Consider the following 25,920-nt stretch of genomic DNA (forward strand, 5'->3'; position numbering starts at 1 on the left):
CCCAACCTAAGTACATGGCTTATCTTGGGACGCAGCCTCACACCATGGGTGCTGCCTTTTTGTGGTTTGGTTTCCTCATAAACAAGATAAGAGGAATACTTGTCTCTGCTTCCAGACCTGTGTGCCTGAGCATGGTGTCACTGTTGACTAAATAAATCATACACTTTACTTTCTCCATCTCACTGATCACAATCCCAGTGTCCAGACACTGTTCTTGAGGCTACCATATTGGATAGTACAGGCAAGCAATTTCTCATCATCATGCTCAGATCTGATAGACATGCTTGGGGCCCAGCTTCCTAGCCTAGAATTGCTAGCATATACCCCCAACTCAGTTGCCACTTTTCTGGTAGGGCATAGATTTTAGAGACCCTGTATCTCTTCCTGCACCCACCCTCAGTTGAGATCATAATAAGCCCAGAATAAATCTAGGGGTCTGAGCAGCAGGAATTGAGTCTGTCACCTCCACTCAGGCTCTTCCTGCACCTTTGCTCGCTGGTCTTGGGTTTCCAGGCCACACTTGGGGTGGCTTTGTTTTATAAGCATTGAGGCCCCATCCTGCCAGTAGGAGCACTGAAAGCTCTCATTAAGAGCTGTTGTATTTAAATTAGAGATAATCTCAAACACAATGCTGGAAGAGGGTGCTGGGAGGGCCAAGAGAGAAAGCTGCAATCTCTTCTACCTTTGTCACTCTCTCCCAGCCCTTATTGCTAAGCAGCCCTGGCTTTTACTTCAGCCAAAGGGTATAATTTGCATCACATGTAGGGATTTAAAATACCCCTTCACATCCCCATCAACAAGGTCTGTCACAGTGCTTTGCTTTGTTTCTTCCCAAGTTCCCATAGCTGCAGCCTGGGTTGGAGGAGGGGAAAGAGGTTGTGCTTACAGAAACAGACCCCACTGTTGGCTAAACTCTTAAACACTGCTCTCCACCTAAAAGCTTAGAGAGCATATGAATCACGGGCCTAAACATTCTTATTTCCCTAGTGTTTTACTGTGGGGTAGGTGCTATCTTTCACATTTTAAATATATCAACCGATTCACCTCTAACAATTGAAAGTGTGAATTAATTATGACTGTGACTTACCCAAAGTTATATAGCCAATAAATAATATAGACTGGATTTGAACATGTGGCAATCGATGTTTGGAGAGGTGGGTACCTGGCATATACTACAGAGTACTTGAGTTGCAGAAACCACAGAGGAACAGGCAGATTCTCTTCATCATCAGAAGACCTGAGGGAGTAAGGAACTCATCCTTTACAGCCTGTGGGACAAGCATTTGTCTGCAAACCACATCAGGTGTCACCAACAGTTTGTGGAACCACACACAGAGCAGCAAAATCTTGGGGAATGACCTCCCAAGCAATTTCCCATTAAGTATAGGAAAGAGCTCATTCCTGGCCAGTCACTTCTAATTATTGCTGGAGTTCGGTTGGGTTGCTAGGGTCCAGTCTTAGCCCTATGCTTTCTTACACACACATGACAAGCCTAAGTGTACCACCTGTGTAACTGGTCCCTCTGCCTTCTCCAGGACTGAGTCTGTGGCCGAGAAGATGCTGACTAACTGGTTTGCTTTTCTTCTACACAAGTTCCTGAAGGTAAGACAGAGTGACCAGGGCTAGAGTGAACCACATACCCTGGCTTTGGAAACAGCATGGGGACCTGTTCTTCAAAAACTGGGATTTGTTGGCATGGCTGCTCCCAAGCAAAACAGTCCTGGGCTCTCTCCCCTGGCTTTAGAGGCAGTCAAGAAGAGCCAGGCAAGATCCATATTCTCTGACCTGATATGCCCACAGGAGTGTGCTGGGGAACCACTCTTCATGCTATACTGTGCAATCAAGCAGCAGATGGAAAAAGGCCCCATTGACGCTATTACTGGTGAGGCCCGATACTCCCTGAGTGAAGACAAGCTCATCCGGCAGCAGATCGAGTATAAGACTCTGGTGAGGAGACCAAGAGCCCTGTACCACCTGTGACTGTCCCTTCTCTACCTTCTAGCCAATGAAGCCATTTATCAAAAAGAGGCTTAGGGACCAATCTGGGCATATCAAGTATATAAAGAGGGATTTCCCACCCCCCCCCCTTCCCCATGAGCCAAAAGAGCTGCTTGTGCCTCAAGATGACATTGAGAGAGAATAAGTTCACTCATCATTAGGGACTGCAAAATCAGCAAGGAAAGAAAGTTAAGTGTGTTGGTCTCCAGTGTAGAAGCTTTGAGGGCAAGTAAGGCCAGCACTTGACACCCATGGATCTATCTTGAGCCTTTCAAGTACCTCACACTAAGCTTACCTTCCCCTGGCCCATCTAAGAAGTAGATTACCTTTTTTTGAGAAAGGATTAACAACTTGGCTTCAGCTCCTACAATAGATGACAGGAAGAAGAGGAAGAAACCATGTCTCAGAATAGAGAACCACATTCTTCTCTTTAGGAGAGCAAACTGTAGAAAATGGTTCTGAGACCTCAGCTTCTTCCCACGCTACTTCCCCAGTATGTCCATCTCACCCTTGATCCCCTACTTACAGATCCTGAACTGTGTCAACCCTGACAATGAGAACAGCCCAGAGATCCCAGTGAAAGTACTAAACTGTGACACCATCACTCAAGTCAAGGAGAAGATCCTCGATGCCGTATATAAGAATGTCCCCTACTCCCAGCGGCCAAGGGCTGTGGACATGGATCTGGGTAGGAAGACTGGCACTGGACTAGGAGGGCAAGAGGGGAGCATGGCTTCCAAGACAGCTATCAGGCCATGAGATAGCTAGGGAAAAGGGATGTGAAGTTCTGCCTGGTACACAGTCCCCATAAAAGCATGACTAGATCCTGGTCAGATGAAGGCAATGGGAAACATTCTCCCCACCTCCCCCCATAGGCTTTGTCCCCTCAGATATGAGGCTCTTCCACATTTGTCTTTCTCCCTCCCCCAACCCTTGCCCTTTGGATGTCTAAAAGCTCTGCCACTGACATCAGCCAATGAAGACCAAGTTCCTAAGTCTCTAGAGGACGCACAGACTGGGTGGACCTATCTGCTCTTACCCCCTCACAGCTACCCATCCTTTCCACCCAGAGTGGCGCCAAGGCCGGATTGCCAGAGTGGTGTTGCAGGACGAAGACATTACCACCAAAATAGAGGGTGACTGGAAGCGGCTTAACACACTGATGCATTACCAGGTAAGAGAGCATCCACCCCATCCTGCTTTCATCCTGTGGGAACCACTCACAGTTTAGGGGTCTCTGTAAGATTAAGCACAGGTAGACAAATTCAGAACAAGCACTAAAATAGGAACTGGAAATGAGAAACACTGAGGAAAATTAAGCCAGCCAGAAGAAGTGCCTCCTCAGTCTGTAAGACCCATGGAACTGTGTGAAGAACTGTGGCCTTCATCCTTAAGAATGTCCTCTTTTCTCTGTTAGAAAGCCTCAAAAGCCAACATACTTTCCTCTCTCTCCACTTTCTTCTTCCGTAGGTCTGAAAGAGTGATGTTTAGCTTTGACTGCCCAATAGATTAATTGGGGGAAACATAAAACATGGACTCTAAGACTGCCTTAGCAATCCTCTCCTGTGTATCTCTACAGCTACACAAGGAACAACATATTGCAAAATCTTATACCTGGACAGCTCCAGAAAGGTGCCTTGTGCTCATTTTTCTGGCTTCTTACTAATGCCACTTGCTCTCTGACTTGTAACAGAATAGGTACAGCCTTGTCTTCAGCCCTTAAAATCCACAGTAACTAGAAAAAGTTAAGAGCCCTTACTTTTTACTTGCATGGAGTGGCTCAGCAGGTATGTAGATCAAATTCGTCATAGAAGGTGACAAGGAATATGCATGTAATACTAGCAGACACCATGGAATGAACAGGCATACAAATCTCAGCAAAAGAATATAAGCATCCACCCCACCCTACTTTCATCCCGTGGGAATCACTCACAGTTTAGGGGTCTCTGTAAGGTTAAGCACAGGTAGACAGATTGGGATTCAGGAGAAGCACTAAAATAGGACCTGGAAATGAGAGACACTGAGGAAAATTAAGCCAACCAGAGGAAGTGCCTCAGGCTGTAAGACCCATGGGACTGTGATTAATGATATCCTCCTATGTGGCTGATTTATAAAGAGAGACATGCAGAGAGGCTGACAGACTAGACTGAGTTACCAATAACCAGCCACTGGGAGACCCTGAAGCTGGCCAAGTGCCTTGAAACACAGAAGAAACTGGGAGTACTAGGGGTACCCCCAAAGCACTCCTCCCTGTGCATCCCCATGTTACACCTGGATCTTAGTCTCAGATGTATAGACACATGCTTTCTCTTCCAACACCCACTCTGCTGGTGGGATTCTATAATTTCTTCCAACCTTAACGTATTTATCTGTGTGCTGGGGGTAACACCTATAACGGGGAAGGCATTAAGTAGCTGAAGGATTTAGAAACATGTGTACAAACTCAAGATTTGTACCTACAGACAAGCAGAAGAAATCAAATCATTATGTGTTAATTTCATGTAAACACACACACACACACACACACCTTCACATGGTGAGTACATCCAGGCAATGAAATGAACCAATTAGAGGTGAATGAGAAAGCCCGAAAGATACCAAATCTGTGCCACCAAATCTTGTTCCTGAAGGGCAGGAACTTTACTTCTATCCATCTTTGATACCTTAAGGCTTATTTCTGTTACCCAACCTGTGTATTCCAATAAGAATAGACTACCGCTTTCTTATTGTGGCTCTCTTACAAAACACTTCCAATTCCCTCGTGTCATTAATCATTTATATATTCATTCATTTGTCAAATATTTACTGAGCTTTACTGAGTGCAAGGCACTTCCCACTCCCTAGTTCTGAGTGACAGAGGCAGCAGGAAGTCTTCCTTCCTTTGAGAGATGATGACGATGGTATTATTATTCAAAATGGCAACATGAGTACTAACACATGCTGAGTGCTCACAGGGTACTAGGTACTTTACTCAGACTTTATGTGTCTTAATTTCTTTAATAATCACAACAATAATTACCAGACACAATTATTATCCCCAGTGACAAATGAGACAACCAAGGCCCAGAGAGGCTGGTACGTGGTGATAGAGTTAAGGTCAGATCCAGGCAGCTATTTTAAGCATGGGTTTATACCACCTATAAAAAAAAAGAGGGAGAAAAAAACCAGGGTTGGGGTACGATGGGGAGAGAGAGAGAGAGAAAGAGAGAGAGAGAGAGAGAGAGAGAGAGAGAGAGAATAAGAGACAGAGACAAACACACTAAGAGAGGTAGCTTTGTAACTGCTAAGAATTTGTCACATTAGTTATCTTGTGAATTTCCTTAAAGATGACAACCATACATAATGTCATTGTTGTTGTTGGGAGGATAAACTCCACCCTCACAAGGTTTTCAGAGTAGCATTTCTAGGTTGTGGATGGCAAGAATTCTTGAGAGATAGGGCTAATGCCCCCCCCTCAATCATAGACTAAGGGCTGTTGGTACACATAGCTTGGCAAATCCAGAGATTCTCCAGCAGAACACTGGTACTTCCTTGAAACAATGATGTCTGCATGGGGCTCAGAACTCAAGAGTTTTACCTACTCTGCCCTCTTGCTATCTTCCCTGGAGTCAAAGGCTGTTGGAGCCCCTGCAGAAGAAAATCATCTTAATTAACAAAGAAATGGGTAAAAAAATTGCCTGGGCTCCTATAGATTTATAGGGAGGGTAAAATTAAACACCATCACTAAAGCTGGCTATCAGGGAATCTCGTTAGCACTAATGTTCATTTATAGTTTGACTTCTCAACATTTAATTCTTTTTTGGTGGGAGAGAAGAACTGACAATTTAAGACCCAGAAAGATGGTTTTATGGCTGGAGAAGCTATAAATCAAACTTACAAAGTTCATAAAAATTGTTAAAATAAAAAATGGTTTAATAGGAATGTTTTATGGCCCATAACATTATTATAGCTGTTTTATTCCCTCTGCGTTAGGGGTTTAATTGGATCACCACAATTCTGGGGATTCTCCGTTTTTATTAGATGGAGGGCAATCTTAAATCAAGATGGCCCCAAATGTCTTCTCTATGGCTCCTTATTCATTGGCCCTCCCTTAACTGTCGGGTGCTAGGCCTGGCATCTTCTCAGAGGACAGGGCACTGTGCCATCTTTCTCCTAACTCCCCAAGGGCAGATGCACTTTTGGTGAAACGATTCAAGGTGGCCAACTCATAATACAACAAAGGCCAGGAGAGAATTGGAGCCAAAGGAAAAGATGAGGCTCACACCAATGTGATTTGTAATAAAATCCCAAATAAAGAAATAGAATGAAGAGAATGTGTGCTCTGGAGATGACCGGTCTGAAGAAAAATATCAACTCTTTAGTACAATAATGATGAGGCCCTGAAGCAGTAACTTAACCTACTCCTGCTTCTATTCTTTCATCTGTAAGATGGAAATAGTCATCCATAACACAAGATTGATGGGAGGCTGAGTTTAACACTTCTGCCCAATAGAAATAAAGTGTGTCATTCTAAATTTTTCACTAGTCCCATTAAAAATACAGAAACAGGCTCTTGAAATAATGTTAACAATATACTTTATTTAGCTCATCTTAAAAGAATTAGTTTAAGTGCAAAATCAATGTCAGATTTATTAATGACATCATTTATATTCTTCCATTCATACTAACTTTCTGAAATCCTCTCTCTCTCTCTCTCTCTCTCTCTCTCTCTCTCAGTGTGTGTGTGTGTGTGTGTGTGTGTGTGTGTGTGTGTGGTGTGTGTGTAAACTTGTATGCTTATTTGAGATTGGCTGCATGTCAGGTGATCCAGAGATATGAAAGGCAATAATGGTTAGTTGTAATATTTCTGAACTTCCCCATACTCCCTAGAAGTACTTAACTTCTCAAGACACCTCAGTTCTCCCATGTCGTCTTTTTGTGCCCTCCTTAGGTGTCAGACAGATCCGTGGTGGCTCTGGTTCCTAAGCAGACCTCCTCCTACAACATCCCTGCCTCTGCCAGCATCTCTCGGACATCCATTAGCAGATATGGTAAGAAGCCAAAATGCAATTAAGAAGCTCAAGGTCTAGGCTTCTGTGATCCTCAGGGACTACCTCAGGGACCATCCTTAGGGAAGACCCTGCTGCTGCCATACAAAGGTAATGGCTTATCTGTCCCCTTCCTGAGGAGTCTTAAGAGCCATTTGTCTCCTTTGAAAAGAGGCATTAGGTAAAAGAGTGAGTGTAGCAGGTGTGTACCCTGATTTGAGGTTCTCCTATCCCACTTTATAGCTGTGCTCCTGCTTGAATTGGTAATTATAGACTTTTTTGTTAAGAGTGTCTTAGTTTGGGACACAAAATTGATCAGTCCTTCACTTCCATTCCCAGCCTCCTCTGAGTAGCAAGCTTCAGTCTCACTTTGTCAGTTTTGGTTCCATGTTCACTCAAAGGCACACACTAAACTATCCACCTTGTGATGGTTTGTATATCCTTGGGCCAGGGAGTGGCACCATCTGAAGGCGTGGCCTTGTTGGAATAGGTGTGACCTGGTTGGAATGGGTGTGTCACTGTGGGTGTGGGTATAAGATCCTCACCCTAGTTGCCTGGAAGTCAGTCTTCCACTAGCAACCTTTGGATTAAGACATAGAACTCTCAGCTCCTCCTGTGCCATGCCTGCCTGGATACTGCCATGCTCCCACCTTGATGATAATGGACTGAACCTCTGAACCTGTAAGCCAGCCCCAATTAAATGTTGTTTTTTATAAGACTTGCCTTGGTCATGGTGTCTGTTCACAGCAGTAAAACCCTAAGACACACCTGAAAGAACCTATAGGACTTAAGGCAGTAGTTCCAAAAGGAGCTCAGAAAATATATTCTAGGACCTCAAATTAAGTGCCAACTAACTCTAAAGAGAATCATTACAACTTGAACCATTACTGTTTAGACATTTTTTTCCCCTAAGACATGAGTTATATGTGTAGCTGTGGCTGTCCTAGAACAAGCTCTGTAGACCAGGCTGGCCTCTAACTCACAGAAATCTGCCTGCACTGTCTCCTAGGTGCTAGGATTAAAGGCAAGAGCCACCACTGCCTGACACTATCTAGACTTTAGGGATTTTAAAATTTCTAAATCTTTTTTCTAGAAATTTTAATTTCCTCTTTCCAACCAAGGATCCATAAACTATTCACCAAATATGTAGTCCCAAGAGTCCTTTCAAGGTAAAGCAGGTTTATTCTGAATTGATACAGCAGGCAGGTGGCATTGCTGAAGGAAGGATGCTTCAAGCAGGAGGTTGGCCCATCTCACTCTGGTTTTCCCTACCCTCTTCCAGACTCTTCCTTCAGGTACACAGGCAGCCCAGACAGCCTCCGGTCCCGGGTCCCCATGATCACCCCAGACTTGGAGAGCGGTGTCAAGGTTTGGCATCTGGTGAAGAATCATGACCATGGTGACCAGAAGGAGGGTGACCGGGGCAGCAAAATGGTGTCTGAGATCTACTTGACCCGGCTTCTAGCCACCAAGGTAATTCTTGCACAGCCCAGGCCAAGCTGTTCCCTAAATTTTGGCACAAACACCCATGCTACAGGTGCTTCTGATTGCCTCTACTATCTCTGCCTTGTATACTTGCTTTCTAGTTAAGTGGGAGAAGAAGAAAAAAAAGACCCAGGTGTACCAGCAATTTAAGAAAAGACCCTCCTGACCCACTGTGCCTTAGGCAGTGAGACGATAAAGGCAGCATCATTTAGCTTTCCCAGGAGAGAACAAAATAAGCCTTCAGGGATGTTATAACTTAGAGAGGAGGCTGGATCCCAAAGTCTTTCCCCACTGATCCCACTGCAATGCTAAGGAACTCTAATGTAGTGGCTTAAAGCCCTCAGACTTTCTCCCAGAATGGTCCATAAGTAGTCTATCAGACTCATATCTTCATCTTTGCTTTGTTAAATATGTCTAGCATATCAATAAGAGACCACCAAAAAACATCTGAGAAAGTCAGGAGTTCTAGTCCCCAAAGTCTGTCTTGAGCCTGTTAACTGGGACCCAGGTCTAGGCTTGTCGCTGTAGCTAGAACCCATGAAGTCTGTGGATCATGGCTGTACATGGGTTCTCCTGAAGATAAACTTGAAGCCTATGCTGCTAACACCATAAAGCTGTTGATGCTTCATTTCAGACCCCACCCTACCCCCCAAGCTCCACCAGGGGTCAGACTCCCTGAGCACCCTCTATAGACTCTGCTGCCAGTTTGAGTCCTCTCATTTATTTTAGGACATTCATTTCCTATCTTCCCATCAAATGTCCTGAGCTCATACCTTCAGGGCACACTGCCACAGATTAGAAGAGAGATCTTTCTATGGATTTCCAGACATGTCAGTCTCTCCCAACTCCACATCCCACCCAGTATCTACCTCACTCCTGCCTCTCTACCTATACACTCTTGCATTTCAGACAAATTTCCAAGGTAAGATGGGTCCAAGGCCCCATCTGGCATGCCTTCTGCTGCCCTCTGGCACCCACTAACTATTTCATTGTCCCCCTCCCCACTTTCTCCCACAGGGCACCCTGCAGAAATTTGTGGACGACTTGTTTGAGACCTTGTTCAGCACTGTGCACCGGGGTAGTGCTCTCCCCCTAGCCATCAAGTACATGTTTGATTTCCTGGATGAGCAGGCAGACAGACACAGTATCCACGACACAGATGTGCGGCACACCTGGAAAAGCAACTGGTAACCCTGGGGGAGCTCAATGGGAATGCCACCTGAGGAGGTCCAGCATTTTGGGGGTTGGAGACCAGCAGAAGCTAGAGATGAGAAGTAGAGATGGGGGCTAGGTTATCTGGCTCCTGGAACACATCACGCACACATACACACTACACACACACACACAGACACTGCAGAGTCAACATCATCCCCAAGGCTGCCTGCTACAAGTGGGCCTTGCCTAGCCTGAGCTATGCATATCATTTTGAGTTCTGCCTCACCATTGTGACCCTTCCTTTGGTAAAACTGTTCCCTATGATGTAGAATCTTCTAGTTATCAAGAGGAAGAAACTAAGGAACATAAACAAAGCTGTATATAAAACCTACATGCAATAGATGACTGTGAGCATCCACTTAGCTTTGCAGTCTATCACTGTTAAACCTTCTGAGAGATGTGCTTCTGAGCTGGGACCCTTGGTAAAGATGGCCAGCTCTGGGGATGAAGCTGGTACTTGCTAGACTTGACAAACCCACAAGTATGAGATTGCATTGCAGACTTGCTCTCTTAAAGCCAAGTTTTAACCCCAGCATCATAGCTTTCAGGAAGCAACAGAAAGAATGATTTTTGTTCAGGTCTCTTCTACATCCAGAATAGTGGTGGGAGAAGCAGCTTCTGATAGTGCCTAGGATGAAGCTTTTCCCTCCCAGGTTTTAAGACTGGACTACAGACCATGCTAAGGACCAGCTTATAGACCAGACAAGACAGCCAAGAGCCAGAGTCAAAAGGCTTTCTCTAGGACTGAGCACAAAGGAGAGAAACATTTGGATTGGGCAGGAAGCCCACACAGCTGTCTGGAGTCAGCAATCCCCAGAAAACAGAGCTGACACAGATGGGTTCAGGCTGTCATTTGGAAATCAAAAGTCCTAGCAACCAGCAAAATACTTTGAGAGAGCCAATGGGGCCTTGGAATAGACTTTCATTCTTTTGATGTTGTGGGCCTCCTCATCTGCAATTTTTGGTCACAGTGGAGTGATATGGTTCAGTGGCAGTAGATGAAGAATACTCAGTAAGCCCCTACCAAAACAGATCCATGGTGTCTCCTCAGCTTTGCAGGATGTTGAGCCCAGTACTGGGACTAGCTGTTTGGTTAAAATCAGGAGAAAGTTAAAGGTTGTTTGCTTCTCTGTGCCTTCTGGCTAGACTCAAGCAACAGCAATGCACCCCCTCCCCACTGTGATAGTGTGATAAAGTCATGTGGCTTACACTTCACATAACAAATGTCCAAGGAAAAGAGCTTAGACATGTCCAGCCAGCTCTGTCAGAGAAGGACAAGACAGAAGAGCTGTGCCAAAGCTGGCTGAGGCAGCTCCTCCTAGGTTTCAAGGAAGGGTTGCAAGTTGGAGGGCAAGCAAAATTTACAACAGGAGACTTGGGAGGGGATAAACACTGACATTTACAATACCTATCATTAAAAACACACTTGGAAAATTCCAAGTTGGTGAAGTCAGCAGAATTCAAAGAAAGAATAGCAAGAGCTAAGGGCACTATCTTGGGCTAGGAGGGCAAGCCCGTGACAGGGTTCATGCCACACAGGTATTAGAAGAGTCAAGGCTGGAGGGCAGCCAGAGAAGGCAGACTTCAGAAAGAGGCAAAACAGTAGCTACAGAAACTGTTTTGAAGGCAAGCAATGGGCTTAATCCCTCCTGGAATTGGGAACATTGAAGGCTATTCCTCTGCCTTTAGATTCCAGAGTCTCAGAAGCAGTCTATCTTTAGGGAAAAACTCAGAGCCACAGTGGGCTATTCTCTCTTGGAATACCAGCAACAGGTCCCTCACTTCCCTCTGCCATGCTGAGACACAAAAAGCCCTGGAGGAGACCCCTGAAAGAAATTACTCCATGAGGAACCTGTCCTCTGACTCAGTACTGAGAACTGTCTCAATGGCAGACTGGCTCCAGAGGGTAGTGTCCCCACTGAGGCAGTACTTAGGACTGACTGACCATTTCATCCTTTTATACAATGGCTGTGACCTCTGTGAGAGACTCTAAGAGCCTGATGGGTTTGTCTGAAACCTTGAGGACATTGTGCTGTTTTCTGTAGTTGACCTTCCCCTTGGGCACTGAGGCCTCTGGAAAAGCCTATCAAGAAGGGGCAAAGCCCAGACACACCCAACCCTCAGCTGTTAGGGAGCAGAGCAAATAAATGCCTTGGTATAAGAAGATCAAAACCACTCTGCTTTCTCCTGCATCTGGGAACATCATAAGATGAGCAACTAGCTCCTGTTGGACCAGTTTCTGAATTCATTCTCTTCTCTTTTAGAATGGAATATCTGCTCTACCATTCAGCAGTAAGGGGAAAGTATTGGGAAGGGGCAATGTCAAAGTGCATTCTTCAGGGTACTCTGCCTTTTCCTACAGCCTTCCACTTCGTTTCTGGGTGAATGTCATCAAGAACCCTCAATTTGTATTTGACATCCACAAGGGCAGCATCACAGATGCCTGCCTCTCTGTGGTAGCCCAGACCTTTATGGACTCCTGTTCCACATCAGAGCACCGACTAGGCAAGGACTCACCTTCCAACAAGCTGCTCTATGCCAAGGATATCCCCAGTTATAAGAACTGGGTAGAAAGGTCAGTAATTCCCTCAAGACACCCACTGTGAGCATCAGTGGCCACTGAAGAGCAGGACCTCATACCTCCTATGTTGTGGGAAGGAAGGGGATTTGGTGAGGTCTGATAATTATCATCCTAATTAACATTTATTGGACATGTAAGCATTATTGTGATAAGGATTTTATATGTATTATTTCACTGAAATATTCAAATGGACAGTTGTAAAATAGCTGCTATGATTATCCCTATTTTACTAGTGAATGAATGGAGGCACAGAAAAGCTAGGTAACTTGCCAAAGCTCACAAGCTATGAGGTAAAAGAGCTGAAATATGAACACAAGGAGTGTTGCCTGAGTCTGGGGTTTTGACTACTCAGGACCCAGCATAGGACTCAGTCTTAGCTGACTGGAGTGTCCTTCAGAAATTTGGACTGCACCTTAGACTCACACCTCAGCTTGAAGCAGAGGCCACATCAGAGAAGAGATGGAAGGCAGGAATAGTTTGGACCCATGGCTTTATTCTCCCAAGGTACCTGGACCAGGGTGGGTATTGGTGAATGTTTGCTGAACTCCCATCATAGGCTTGTCCTGTCCATGGCAGATACTATGCAGATATTGCCAAGCTCCCAGCCATTAGTGACCAAGATATGAATGCCTACCTCGCGGAGCAGTCCCGCCTGCATGCTACAGAGTTCAATATGCTGAGCGCCCTCAACGAGATCTACTCATATGTCAGCAAGTACAGTGAGGAGGTAAGACAGGGTCTCAAGGGCTGAGACCAACCTGCAACTTGATCTAGGCCCGAAAAAACAGAAGTAGCGATCACTTTTAAAAAATCGCAATCTATAGTCAAAGTCATGAGCCCCAAATTATCTTTTCTTTATAAAACAGCCCAACCTCTCCTGATTCATTGAACTCCTCCCTGTCTTCTCTTACTCAAGTATTGTATGATTAATTTTATTCTTTCTTAAGCAATGAATAGAATTATCAGTTTACACTTGGGCAGATCCAGTCAGATTGAGATAGACTGATGGACTTTGATGTGAACAAAAGTTAACCAGGAAGGTGACAGGCCATGCATTAGCACTGAGCCTAAAGAAAGAAACAGCAACAACAACAAAAAATAGTATTCCACACTTAAGTAACTCTAACATATGCTTTAAGCATATGAGAGCTCTATGCACATGCATATATTCCTGCGCGTGTTTTTAGATGTGTGCTCTACATCATGATTTTGTGGCATGCCACCCTTATGGCAGTGGTCCCACCAGAGTAAATGCAGCTGAAAAATTCCTGTGTGACCCCAGAGTCATCTGTACCTCATAGTACTCATGATTATATGGCCATGCTGGGTAAATAAGCCCACCAAGCTGCTAGTTATATGGCTTACAAGACTAAGTACAGTCTGTGCTATTAATAGTAAATAACTATGTAACTAGTGCATAAACTATGTTTACTATGCTATGTTATGCTTTCGTTAGTATTTTAGAGCATGCTCCTACTTATAAAAACAGAGCCATACGTTTCATATGTGTTCTCTTGTACTTGATTCAGTCTCTTGCATGTGGGTACTCTCAGGTGTTTTCCTGATGACAAAACCATGTAAGGACTCTTTCCTCTGAAAGCATCCTTACTGTTAAGTAAAGCATAACTATGCATAAATCTATTCACTGAATCATGCCAGTTATTTGACATTACATTCCTAAAGGCAGATTGAAAAGGTAGAGGGACAGATGCTGGTTTGATGACTCCAGAAAGTTGAGCCTTTGAAGCTGAATCTTGAGTTACCTGCCTTTGTTTTGCCCTTCAGCTCATCGGGGCACTAGAGCAGGATGAACAGGCCCGACGGCAACGACTGGCCTACAAGGTGGAGCATCTCATCAACGCCATGTCCATAGAGAGCTGAAAGGAAGACATCTTGTTCTTGGAAGAGAGACTCATATAAGCTATCACACTGGCTTCTCAAAAGGAAAGATGGGATGAGTGAAGGGTATCAGACCCCAGAGCTGGCTATCCTCTGAAACCTCACTGACGGAAGAAGGAAAGGCTCCTCTGTCAATGGCAGCCATGTTTCATCACAGCCGGTTCCTTCCAGAAGGACAGTGAACACCACCCATCACAGTGTGAGCTCAGGACACAACGGGCAAGGAGAAGGTGGCCCTTTAAGCTGAGAGGCTTGAGCCAGATGGTTCTGCCTCTGTGACTGCTGCTTTGCATGAAAATTCATTTGATGTATATTGGGAAATAATGAGAACTTTATTTAATTTTTTAAGAAAAAGGGAAAAAAACAGAAATAAAACAGAAACATAAATCCTCCCTGTCCATCCCGTCCAACTTTTGTTTAATTTGATTTCTATTCCCTTCTTAGTAATATTTCTCCTTCCTTCTGTAACATCTCTTTCTCAATGTCAGAAAAATACCTGAGAGATGCTGAGTAGAACCAGTATGGAAATGCTCTCCTCTCCCTTGAACTGAGAGGAAGGAGGAGAGGCAGGAAGGAGCAGAAGTTCGTACTAACCATTTGGCAAATAAGCCAGGAAGACCTGAATCCCACCACAGCCAGATGCAACTGAGAACTTCAGGCCTTTGTGGAAATTGCAGAAGCTGATCAGATCCACCTGCTAATAGGAAACTGCCTTCTGTGCTGTGCCCTTGTGTATCCTCATCTCCTAAGAGGAGGAAGTACCCAACAAGGACCTGTGAGAACACCTTTTCTTTGTTTCACTTAATCCCAAGCCTCAACAAATGAGAAGTTGGTCCTTGGTACTTTTCCTTTTGGTTTCCCTAGAATTGATATCAGAAACTGAAGAGATGAGGCTTTCATAGAACAGCCACCTCCTCCTTAAGGACTCTGAAAAGAGACCCACAAGCCAGGCACCTGGGGACTGCACAGACCAGGCCTCCTAGGTCTGAGCTGAATGGGGAACATGGGTGTTTGACTTTGGATTCTACTCAACCATCCACTAGTTTACGGCAATTAAAAAGAAAACAAACACTGTTTACAGTAAGCAATACTTGAAGAGTGTAGGTTTAAAAAGCAGCAGTATTTATTATTATATTTTCTTTTCTCTTGTGCCTGGAGAGGGGAGGCCAACCTTCACTCATAACCAGAAGCCCCTGACCAACTGGGCATCTGCGTTTGCCTCAGTAGAAATGACCATCATCTCTGTCTGTCATGAAACCATGGATGTGAAAGTGTATTACTTCTGAGAAGGCACCTGTTCGTCCCTCTGTCTCCTGATACCTAATGCCATAGATGGCCAGCCTTCCTGAGTATAGCTTCCAAGCAGAGGCCAAGGCTCCATCCTTGGGCCCAGAGGCAAGCTCTGTTGTAGCAGGACAAGAAATTCAACTGGTAAGCCCTCAGGGAATTTAGTCCTCCTGCCTTGGGATGACCCCTAGCAGCCAACTCCAACAGCTTTGCAATTAGCATCTGTTTCTAGGGAGGAGGACAAGAGGATGACAAAGGGTGGGCATGAGGGAATGGTGAACATATGTCCCCTAAGAAGGCATAAATCTGTTTTTTAAGGGGTCAGGAATGCCAGACTGGAAAATGGGGCTGGGAAATGGAGCTAACTATCCCAACAGAGACTGGCCCTGGGTTACTTCCTTCACAATTAACTCAGGCCTCAGCTGATTTTTCCAGTTGATTCCAGTATCTGAGATTCTGCTCACCAGATCTGACTGCCTGCACAGGGCAAAGAAGAAAAGCCAAGAAGGCGGCTTCCATGGAATGTATATATCTTCAGATAGCTGTCTCACATATAGCTGAAGCTGTCTGGGCTGTTCAGCTTGTTTCTTGCCTGAATGCAACTGACAAGTGGAGAGAGAAAAGCATTCAGCAAAATACTCAGGAAACTTGCTGATTTTATGATGATTCACAACCAGCCATGCCAAGGCCACTTTTCTTCTGATAATCTACTCATGTTAAAGTTTTCGGGGCCATATTAATATCCTGGAAAAAAAAAAAAACTAATGACTGGCCTTTCACACCAAGCCAAAGTGTTTGCTCCTCATATCACCCAAAGCTTATCATCTTAGAACTTAGAATTTTGAAAATGAAAGAAATGATATAGTCAAAACAAGAATAGGAACAGAAGACAGGATAACTCTGGCTCGCCTTTTTTTCCATCTCAGCACCGTTAAAGACTTTCTGAGCAGCTGCTACTGCTCAGGCTGATGTCGAGAGTGCTGTTCATCAAGAAGTAAAAAAAAAAGAAAATGTTTTACATCCCTTTCAACAGTATCTTACCCACACCCTTTTCAGTGTGCCTACCTGGTATATCCCAGCAGCCACTTATGGTACCCGTTCACTGCCTCTGGCATGCTTCACTGAAGATGTTTGGAGAGTATGGAGAGAATGATGGGAAGAGAGCAAATCAAAGAATGTAGATGAAGGGAGAAGGGCCAACCTGAAAGATAGTCTAGACACTTTGCTAAGGATTCCATGAGTTGGACAACTTGGGCTGAAAAAGAAGAGTGGCCAAGGGGCACAATTATAGAAAAACTAAGGAGGAAAATTCAGCTAGAGAGAGGCCATGCCATGCCAGGAGGGTGAGTTATTGTAGAGTCTTGCTCTCATTTTAGCTTTCTACCTATCATTCCACCAGTTCTTTGCTTTAGTTTACTAGTCACTGATAGTCTACTCCCTGGTGGAGAGGAGAGAAAGTTGATTGGTCACTGTTCTTGCTGTTATCCAACTTGAAGATATTTTGGCCTTTTGTTTAAAAAGAAAAAAAAAGTTAAAGCTACCACCCTTCCCCTCAAAAAGCCATTTATCTTTGGGGAGGCATGAATTCTCTCTTAAACCTACCTAGCTTTACTTTATTTCATTGATCTACACAAAAGGCAATTCTCTAGGAAAGGAATAGGACTGCAGAGGGTTTGGCAAGACAGAGTTCTAGAGGACTGTATTAAGATTTATCCCTCAACTGAACAACACCTCTTGCCTTCTGTGTGGATCAGGCACTTCTGTGTCTGATGTTCTACCTCTTTCTGTGGTTTGAATCTCAAAATTACTTCTGATCCCTCTTTCTTTATAGAGTGCAGTCATTGAACTCATGGGCACACTGTGATCATACCGAAAGAGGGAACTGTGTCCTTCACTCATTCATTTGGAGAACAATCCTAAGTACTAATCGTCTGCCAAGTTCTTAAAGGTCCTACAGACCAGGGTGAATAAGACCTCAAAGGTCCTTCTTTCAGCAAATGCAGATTCTCCAAGCTGCTAGACCTACCACCAATATAGCAGCAGGATGGTTTTCCCACCCTCCCCAGCAGAAAACACTAGGTGCATAGAAAATGGGGTGTCATTAAGGAAGAAGGCTGACCCCCCCCCCCACACACACACTGCTACCACCTCTTTAGTCAGCACAACCTTGCTGCTTATGCTCCTGACCTTCCTTCAGTTCTACCAGGATGAAAATAGAAATTAGCAGTTAAGGCCCCTGGGCCTGCTGCACATGAGATAAAAGCAGAGGAGGCTGCTAGCAGTCCTGATACAACAAGCAGAGACTGCTGGAAGCCTCTAGCTATCCAGTTCTCAGACACTGCACAACTGCCAAATCTGTAATCTCACCTGCTGCCTGGCAATACTAAGCTGGCAGTTACTCAAAAAGGACCCTTTCCAACCACATTGTGTCACAGCTAAGAGCCCTGAATCCTCGACAAAGACAGTGAAGAATTGAGATACAGAGGGCCAGGAGGGTGAGGAAATGCAAAGTGGCTTCAGGGACCTAGGGCATGGGGCAGATCTTATGGTGGGAAGAAGGCTGGAAGAGGTGGTCAGGTCCTCCTGATGCCTTGTCTTAGGAATGTGCTCATAGAATAGTGGCATCTGTTTCATACTCCATATCTCTTTTCCTTCTATCTTTTCTACTCATTCCCTAGAGTGAAGATTTAGTATCTAAGGCCCAGTGACACTTATAATAAAAAGTAAAATTCTCTTGGTACTTTCTAGCTAGTCTAGGGAATGTTACAAGAGACAAGCAAGGCCAATGCCTGTCAGACAGGCCTCAACACAATAAACAAAATAGAGAGTCTCCTGCCTTGCACAGGCTCACAACTCACTCTCCTCTCCCATACCATCTCCCCAGACTGAGCTGCCTCCTCCCTGCCTCTGTCCCTAGGAACACAGAGAAGGCAGTAAGAAGCTTCTTTGAGACTCAGTCAAGGTCATCATTTTGACACGCTTGGTCTCCATTTTGACATCCACGCATAAAGAAGTGTGGTCCCCACCAAACAGGACCAAAGTTCCTGAATGTATGGGAGAGAAAGGGACAAGCTCTTTATGCAGGCACATGAAGGCCTTGAGCCAAGCTGCCTCTCCTCATCCTCTCCTACTCAGACCTTTCCCCATGACACACTGGAATCTGTATTATATCTATTTTTAAGAAAGTACAATGCTGGTTGTCTGGTTTTGTTGTTTTTACAGGTGTTATGAAATAATAAGAAAATGAAGTATTTAAAATGTTCCAATAAAGCGGGGTTTTGTTATCTAATATATTATCATGTACCTATTGTAAATATGAAACTCCTATTTTGCAAGCCAAGGACACAATTTGTACTGTTGTTATATATAAATAAAGATTACTGGATTAAAAAAAAATCTTAAATCTTCATATAAGCACAGTTATTTGGCCACATGGGTATAGAATAATTTTGGGGTCTATACAAGAAGCAGATAGTCAGAAAGAGCAACTGAGTTGCTGTGAATGAATCTGAGAAAACTGTGGAGCCAGAGCTTATTCATGTCTAGCCATCTTCATCACACACGTGCATACACTGCCTGCTCCAGGCATGTCAGTGGATGAACACTGCCCTCTAGCCCCAGGACTTCAGAATACAGCTTGCCTCTGGGGAGGCTATAGGCTCCTTTCCAGAGTGAGTTCTTAGACTAGTGTCACCTCTCTCCCCAGGACCAGCCCTTCCAAAAACAACACTCACTCATGGATTAAGTGCTAGGATGAAATGTGAATGAGAGAAGCCTGGCCCTTGCTCCTACTGCTTAGGATGATTCTGAGGGAGACTTTCCGTTAAGCATTGAGATAGATAGTGGTGTTCATATTTGCTTCAGAAATTAAAAGTGAATAAAGTGAAAGATGCCAGATGGTGAGTACTTTTAGATCCAGCCCAGGGGAGGAATATGAAGACAGCCCCTGATTGGGGAGTTGTGAACAGAAAAAAAAAATGGATCTTAGAAGCAGGAGAACTTCCACTGTTCTGTAATGAGCCTGAAGAGAAGAAATCTTCAAACTCCCTCTAAACTGAGGGTGATATGACCCTCCCTTTACCCTTATTTTCCTGTTTTTATCCTGCAGTTCGGTGATGTGTGACATTTTCACTCTCTTACTGGTGAGATACATTAGATGAGAATGACTCAAGAACCTGTCCCAGCCAAGTGTACTCAGGAGTTTCTCATCCTTTTCTATTAGAAAACAGGACCAGAAGGACTTTCTGAGAAGCAGGGTATCCCTGACTTTGAACATCCAACACACATAAAGAACCCTAGTACTCATTAAACAGAATTTTGGAAACGAGAGCATTTTAGTATATAGATATTCATATATATATATATATATATATATATATATATATATACATACACACACACACACACACACACACACACATATATATATATATATATATATATATATATATATATATATATATATACACACGCATACATACATACAGCCAGGGAGTACTGGGATTTTAGGTATATACCACCTCAACAGGCTCAAAGAAATAATTCTTGAGATTTTCTACCCAGTACTCAGCAACTGGTAGTGCTTTTTATGTATTTGTATTCCTGTGCATTCATCTCTCACTCCCCCTCTCCTCCCCTGAAATGAAAGGACAGTACAGTGCCGAGGCCTGAGTGGAAACAGTGTGCACTGTGTTCAATACCATAGCTTGTCTGAAGGGCATATCCCCATTTTGTCATCCTCTGCTGTCCACCATGTCTATGAAGGTGTGACACACAATACAGTAGCCCTGGTGAGCTAACACCGGCTTCTGTTACTGCCTGCTCATGGACTGACCTTGCACCTAAACCCAGGTCTCAATGGCTAGAACTCATTTTCAGCTGTAGTTATAGTTTTTTTCAGAGTGATTTTAATGTGTCCAAAGCTAGTGGAGTTCCGTGAAGTCAGTTTGTCCAGTTGCCCTTAAAGGGCCTATTTCAGGACAGTTTCTCGTTCAAGGATGTCAGGCATAAAGGCAGGTTCTGTAAAAAGACTTCCTACTCATAAATTTAAATCATTCATAGTCAGCATTAAAATGGTGTTTACAATGAAGATAATTGAAGGCTCAGCAAGAAATAACAATCCTAAAACATTTAATATTACTTAGTATTTAACACTTCACAGCTGCAAAACTCTAGCCTCAGTACCCCAAGATGACACAGTTCCTTCTCATCTGTGTCAAAAGCATCCTGAAAAAAAGACAAAGTAAACCAAAACAAAAACTAAAGTCAGGTCAGAGCTGGTGTGCCTCAATCCCTAGCATGGGCTCTGTCTTCTTCAAAGAAAGATTCTAAGAACAGCCATTTGTACTATTCTATTTCCCATATCACCTAAACCCAGGTCTCTTAAAGCAAATTGTCTTACAATATTTACAGCTTTGTGAGTATTTCAGAAGACAGATAAAACCACAAACAACTGCAGGATCAAACTCTCCAGGAGGAAAGGGCAATTTCTAGGCTGAATTCTTTTCCTGGAGCTAGTTCCTTCAAGTGTCCAGTTTAATGACTACATAAATTATATCTGTCATTTTCTGAGTACTTCACTTACTTTTCAAGTTTGTAAATCTGTGCACCAACAATTCTAGATCTCTAGAAGATCTAAGAGAGAATAGCTATCTCAAAGCTATTAAAATGCATCATGGATTTTAAATGTAATGAAAAGCTTGCCTAAAATTGCCTCCATTCTTTTAATAGATTTGGTAATTTTTTAAGACTGTAATATTATTTTTTAAAACACTGGAACCTGTAAGATAATTCATCAAGTTAAAAAACAAAACAAAACAACCAAAAAAAAAAAAAAACCAAAAACCAAACCAAACCACTTGCCACACAAGCCTCTTTTTTCTGATCTTCGTGTGTGACTTGGCACACATGTGTTTATATACACATGTCATATACATACATACCAACAAAACAAAAATAAATAATAATAATTTTTTTAGAGTAAGACATAGCTTTTTATTGGTCTAACCTGGTCTAATCCACATGCCTAGTGACAGACTTGGCCAGTTTTCTCCATCTGTCTCCAGTCTTCCCTTTGTTGAGAGCTCCTGGTTTGACCCAGGAAAGAAGATTATCATGGGCAAGGATGGCAGACATTCAGTTGGGACCTGAAGGGGTTCAGTGTGATAGAGATATGTGGCTGCTGGGCAGAGGGAGGATAGTGCCCTGCACAGCTCCTGCTTGGACAGAATGGGAGGGGTCAGAAGGGAAGAACTTTCCCAGCAGCTCCCACTGTACCCTTCTTGCCATCAGCATCTCTCCCTCAGCTTCCTTAACGTTTCACTCCAGTTAGACCTTTTTCTGCTCCATATCTTTAATTTTTTTCTGCTATTTTCTGTTTGTCTAACAGTTGGTTGTTAATTACTTCCTTGGACTGTAGAATAAACATTCTTCCTACACCTTCATACGTTAGTCTCATCTACCAGTGTCATAATCTCCATGTCCATAAATTGTGCATGCTTTTTCTTTCTGTTTAGCTGTTCAATCTGTATGTCTGCAAGTTTCACCTTCTGTTGAGTATCAATAGCTTTGGCTTGAACCTCTGTGAAGGTCTTCTTCAACTCCAGATTCACAGAGGGTGCCATATTGGAGCACTCTATATGCCTGTACTAGAGGCTAACCAGAAAAGGTAATAATAATAATAATAATAATAATAATAATAATAATAATAAATTTTAAAGAAAATACTCCCCTCCCCATGAGAAAATTCTTCACTTTTGGTCTGCTCGTGCCCACTCAATACAGCTCCTAATATTTCTTTCAACTAAACTATGGATTGTCACCCTTATTGAATGCCATGTATAGTCCATTAAAATCTGAATGGGGAGGATTATGTTAATAAAGTTATATGAATATACAACAACTTCAAGTGGAGAAAAGGAACTGTAACCAGTTCGCAGTGATTACACAAGAAGAAAATTATGTGCACAATTTGTTTACCAAAATGACAGATTAGATTATAATCAGTAGTATTCAATAAATGTGGAATATTTTTTAAATTCTGGCTTTTTTGTGATCTCAGTCACAGTCTTGAACAGTAAGTAACCTACTCCATAGAATTCTTTATTATACAGTATGCTTTCCCCTCCCTTCTCCTGACCAGGCCTTTACTTCTGTTTTCTATCCTTACTGTATATGCAAGCATTCTTCAGCACACACTCAGCCATGGAACTCAGCAGGATGGACACTGTAAAGTAGCCAGGGAAAAGGAAGAGATGAAAGTGTGGTGTTTTGAATATGCTTGGCTCAGAGAGTGGCACTATTAGGAGGTGTGGTGTTGTTGGAGTAGGTGTGGCCTTATTGGCAGAAGTGTGTCATTGTAGGTGCAGGCTTTAAGACCCTCATCCTAGCTGCCTAAAAACCAGTCTTCTCTTGTTTGTTTTGGAACCAGATGTAGAACTTTCTGCTCCTCCATCCCCATGCCTGCCTGGACTCTGCCATGCTCCTGCCTTGATAACAATGGTCTGAATCTCTGAACCTATAAACCAGCCCAATTAAATATTGTCCTTTGTAAGAATTGCCTTGGTCATGGTATTTGTTCACAGAAGTAAAACCCTAACTGTTGCGGGAAATATTAAAAAGAACTAGGCACATTCCCATGTTTGTGCTGACAACTATCTGCCCCACGGCCTGGCTGGCAATGCACTAGCAGGCAATGGCCAACCATGTTTTTATCTCATGGAGACTCTGATTCAGTGCTCTGAAATCTCTCCACCCACTTGCTAAGTTCCCACTTGTGGGTCACTACCACACCAACCCCATGCTTCAAATTCCCCACAGCCTTTGTGGTGCACCTCAGGCAAACCTGCTTTGCCACCGTACCTTTCTCTCTTGAACACGAATGAAGTGCCATGTGAAGGAAAACACAATGCAAACTTAGTTCAGAAACTACTGTAATTCAATCGTTGGGCACAGCAACTAAAATCATAATCTTGTAAGCGTTATTAAATCTAAATCCTACGGTGGCAAATCCTGACGTATTCAACATTGAAACTGGGAGACTATATCTTGTCCTCACAATATCCCAGTCCAAAATGATCTAACTCTCTCCTGCTTCCTCTCTTCCTTGGTCCAACCCGGAAGTTCTGCCTCCTTGTCCAGTGATTGGCTCCTTTATTCTTTAGGGGTTTTGTTCACAAGAAGTCCTTGTTATCAGCCCCTCCCAGGAAAGAGGAATTAGCATCAAAATCCAAACAGCACCAGGCCTATCCACAACACTAAGACAGAAAGCAGAGTTTCCACCCCAGCCAGGACTGTTGACCCCACTTGTCTGGGTATTAAAATAATCTTGGCTATGGTTCAGATGAACAGCCTCAAACATCTAAACCTGACTTCACCAGACTCTACACCAAGGAGAGCTGGGGTTAGAATTCTTGAAGCTCAAGAAACCTGAGCTTTCACTAGAAGTGATAAGTCCACATTCAGATGAATGCTTGGAGGAGGGACATTCCCAGAGCTCTGACTAAATGTGCCAAAGAGTTTTGGAAACAAATAGTTGGGTTGAGAAATGTACTCTGCCACGTAGGAGCTAGGTAGTAGTTTGTACATTTCTTACTCCCTCTGAGGTGATCTTCTGCTATTAAATGCACTCAGTATTAACTGAAATAGCAACAGTGAAAATTAGAGGTAATGTACATAATATCGTGTGGCAGGCCTGGCATCAACAAGCACTTAAGAAAAACAGACCTTTAGTTTCTAATTATTACCCTACATCACCACTGAAATACTTGGCCTTACATTCTTCCCTGGGAAAATATGAGTCTAGTGTTCTTTCAGAGAAGCTTATCTGACTGAGCAGAGCCTGCCTAAGAATGTTCTGAACACAAATCTAGGAATCTGGCATTAAAATGTTCCTTAGTTCCCTGAGTGACTAAAAAGCATCTGACTATAAGTAAGGAGAATAACATATGATTATAATCCCAGCAGTCTGAAGATGAAGGCAAGAGGATTAAGAGTTAGAAGGCAACATGGGATACATATTTACACACGCATACACACATACAAAGACACACACATACATAATACACACATACACATGCATGTGCACACACATTTGCATGTGGGCACACACGTACACACACAAGCAAACACAGGCATGCACATGCATACACACCAGTTCCTAGGACTTGAAGACACAGAGATCACAGAGATACTTGAACATTATTGCATTAATATTTATTATAGTATTAGAACCAAGCAATAGTCCAAACTTAGCAGAGTAAAAAGTTTTTTAAATAAAACTAAAGAAAATGTGATCTGTATCTAATAGATATTTTCAGCTATAATTAACAAAATTATATCATTTGCCAGAAAATGGATGCAAATGGAGACAATCATATTAAATGTCTCAGAAAGGCAAATAGTGCATATTTTCTCATTGATGGTTCCAAGACCTTATATAGATACATAGAATTATTCATACATACTTCACATGAAAGTTGAAAAGTGTGTGTGTGTGTGTGTGTGTGTGTGTGTGTGTGTGTGTAGAGAGAGAATGAAAGCAGCAAACAGGAAGGAAGAATGGAAAGAAAGGAAATGTAAATATGTATGAAAAATACGCTTGAAGTACAATAGATATTCATGTAAAGTTAAATACAATTAAGCAATTTTTAAAAACTAATAAAGCTTTAGGTCACAGTGCTGACTACAATCAGGAAATGAGTCCTGTTTTGGGAGGAAGTAGAAAGTAGCTCCAGGGGCCATCTACATGGGATAGTCCTCCCATACTCATGATAAAAGGACCATGGCAATGTCAAGTAGTATGGATTAGACAAGATTATAATAGATTAGAAACAGATTCTGACACATACATAGGAGAAGTACTGGCTGTGTATTCTTAATACCCTAGACCAAGATCAATATTACTTCTAGAGTCTTTATTCTGATCCACTGGTCTATGCTTCTGTTTTCATGCAAATACAATATCACTTTCATGAAAGAGAGAAGTTTTGAGGGAAGCAAGTGGTGACTAGAAACCATTTAACAAGGTCTGAGTCATAAAAACTAAAACAAGGGCTTGGGGAGAAGAGGCAGTTTAAAAGAGAATCTCCTTCGACTTTCATGGTGTACACTAAAATTTCATTTTAAATCAGTCAACCTACAAAAACAACAGCACTCAAAGAAAACAACCCAAATCATAATCTGTTATCTCAGAATTGCAAGACCAAATCATATTAAAACAGCAGCTTCAGGATATAAGACACATACTGAACCCAGTCCTTTGCCAGACCCCAGATGGAAGGTTTTTTTCCACCTGGATCTAGGTAAGATAATTCTAAAATTCATTTGAAAATCATATCATCATGAGTAGCCTTTATCCCCTTAAAAACAAAGTAATTTTAAGAGGTGTTTCCTCTAAGACATAAAAATGCTACATTTCATATATAAACA

The 25,920-nt window shown here is 43.0% G+C and overlaps 1 protein-coding gene and 1 non-coding gene across 4 annotated transcripts in view; both read left to right on the forward strand.

Moving 5' to 3' along the window:
• Plxna2 (plexin A2) overlaps positions 1–18,895 on the forward strand; it is a 197,079-nt gene extending 178,184 nt beyond the window's left edge. The window contains exons 23-32 of one of the 3 annotated variants that reach the window (XR_373891.4): positions 1,536–1,602; positions 1,801–1,947; positions 2,527–2,686; positions 3,048–3,172; positions 6,929–7,028; positions 8,308–8,498; positions 9,528–9,697; positions 12,088–12,300; positions 12,863–13,033; positions 14,092–18,888. Coding sequence is in view for 2 of the 3 variants with exons in the window: in XM_006497240.4 (XP_006497303.1) it covers positions 1,536–1,602; positions 1,801–1,947; positions 2,527–2,686; positions 3,048–3,172; positions 6,929–7,028; positions 8,308–8,498; positions 9,528–9,697; positions 12,088–12,300; positions 12,883–13,033; positions 14,092–14,187 (1,420 nt within the window). In the remaining variant the exon portion in view is untranslated. Of the gene's footprint in view, positions 1–1,535; positions 1,603–1,800; positions 1,948–2,526; positions 2,687–3,047; positions 3,173–6,928; positions 7,029–8,307; positions 8,499–9,527; positions 9,698–12,087; positions 12,301–12,862; positions 13,034–14,091 lie in introns of all 3 variants that reach the window. The other 2 variants (XM_006497240.4, NM_008882.2) reach the window with 2 other exon arrangements.
• A 5,131-nt stretch (positions 18,896–24,026) lies between these two features.
• Positions 24,027–24,090, forward strand: Mir3962 (microRNA 3962). The gene has a single exon (NR_039539.1). It is a non-coding gene; the product is annotated as a microRNA 3962 (primary transcript).
• Positions 24,091–25,920: the final 1,830 nt, after the last annotated feature.

Source organism: Mus musculus, chromosome 1 (genome assembly GCF_000001635.26).
Source record: "Mus musculus strain C57BL/6J chromosome 1, GRCm38.p6 C57BL/6J".
In the NCBI taxonomy this organism is placed as follows: domain Eukaryota; kingdom Metazoa; phylum Chordata; class Mammalia; order Rodentia; family Muridae; genus Mus; species Mus musculus.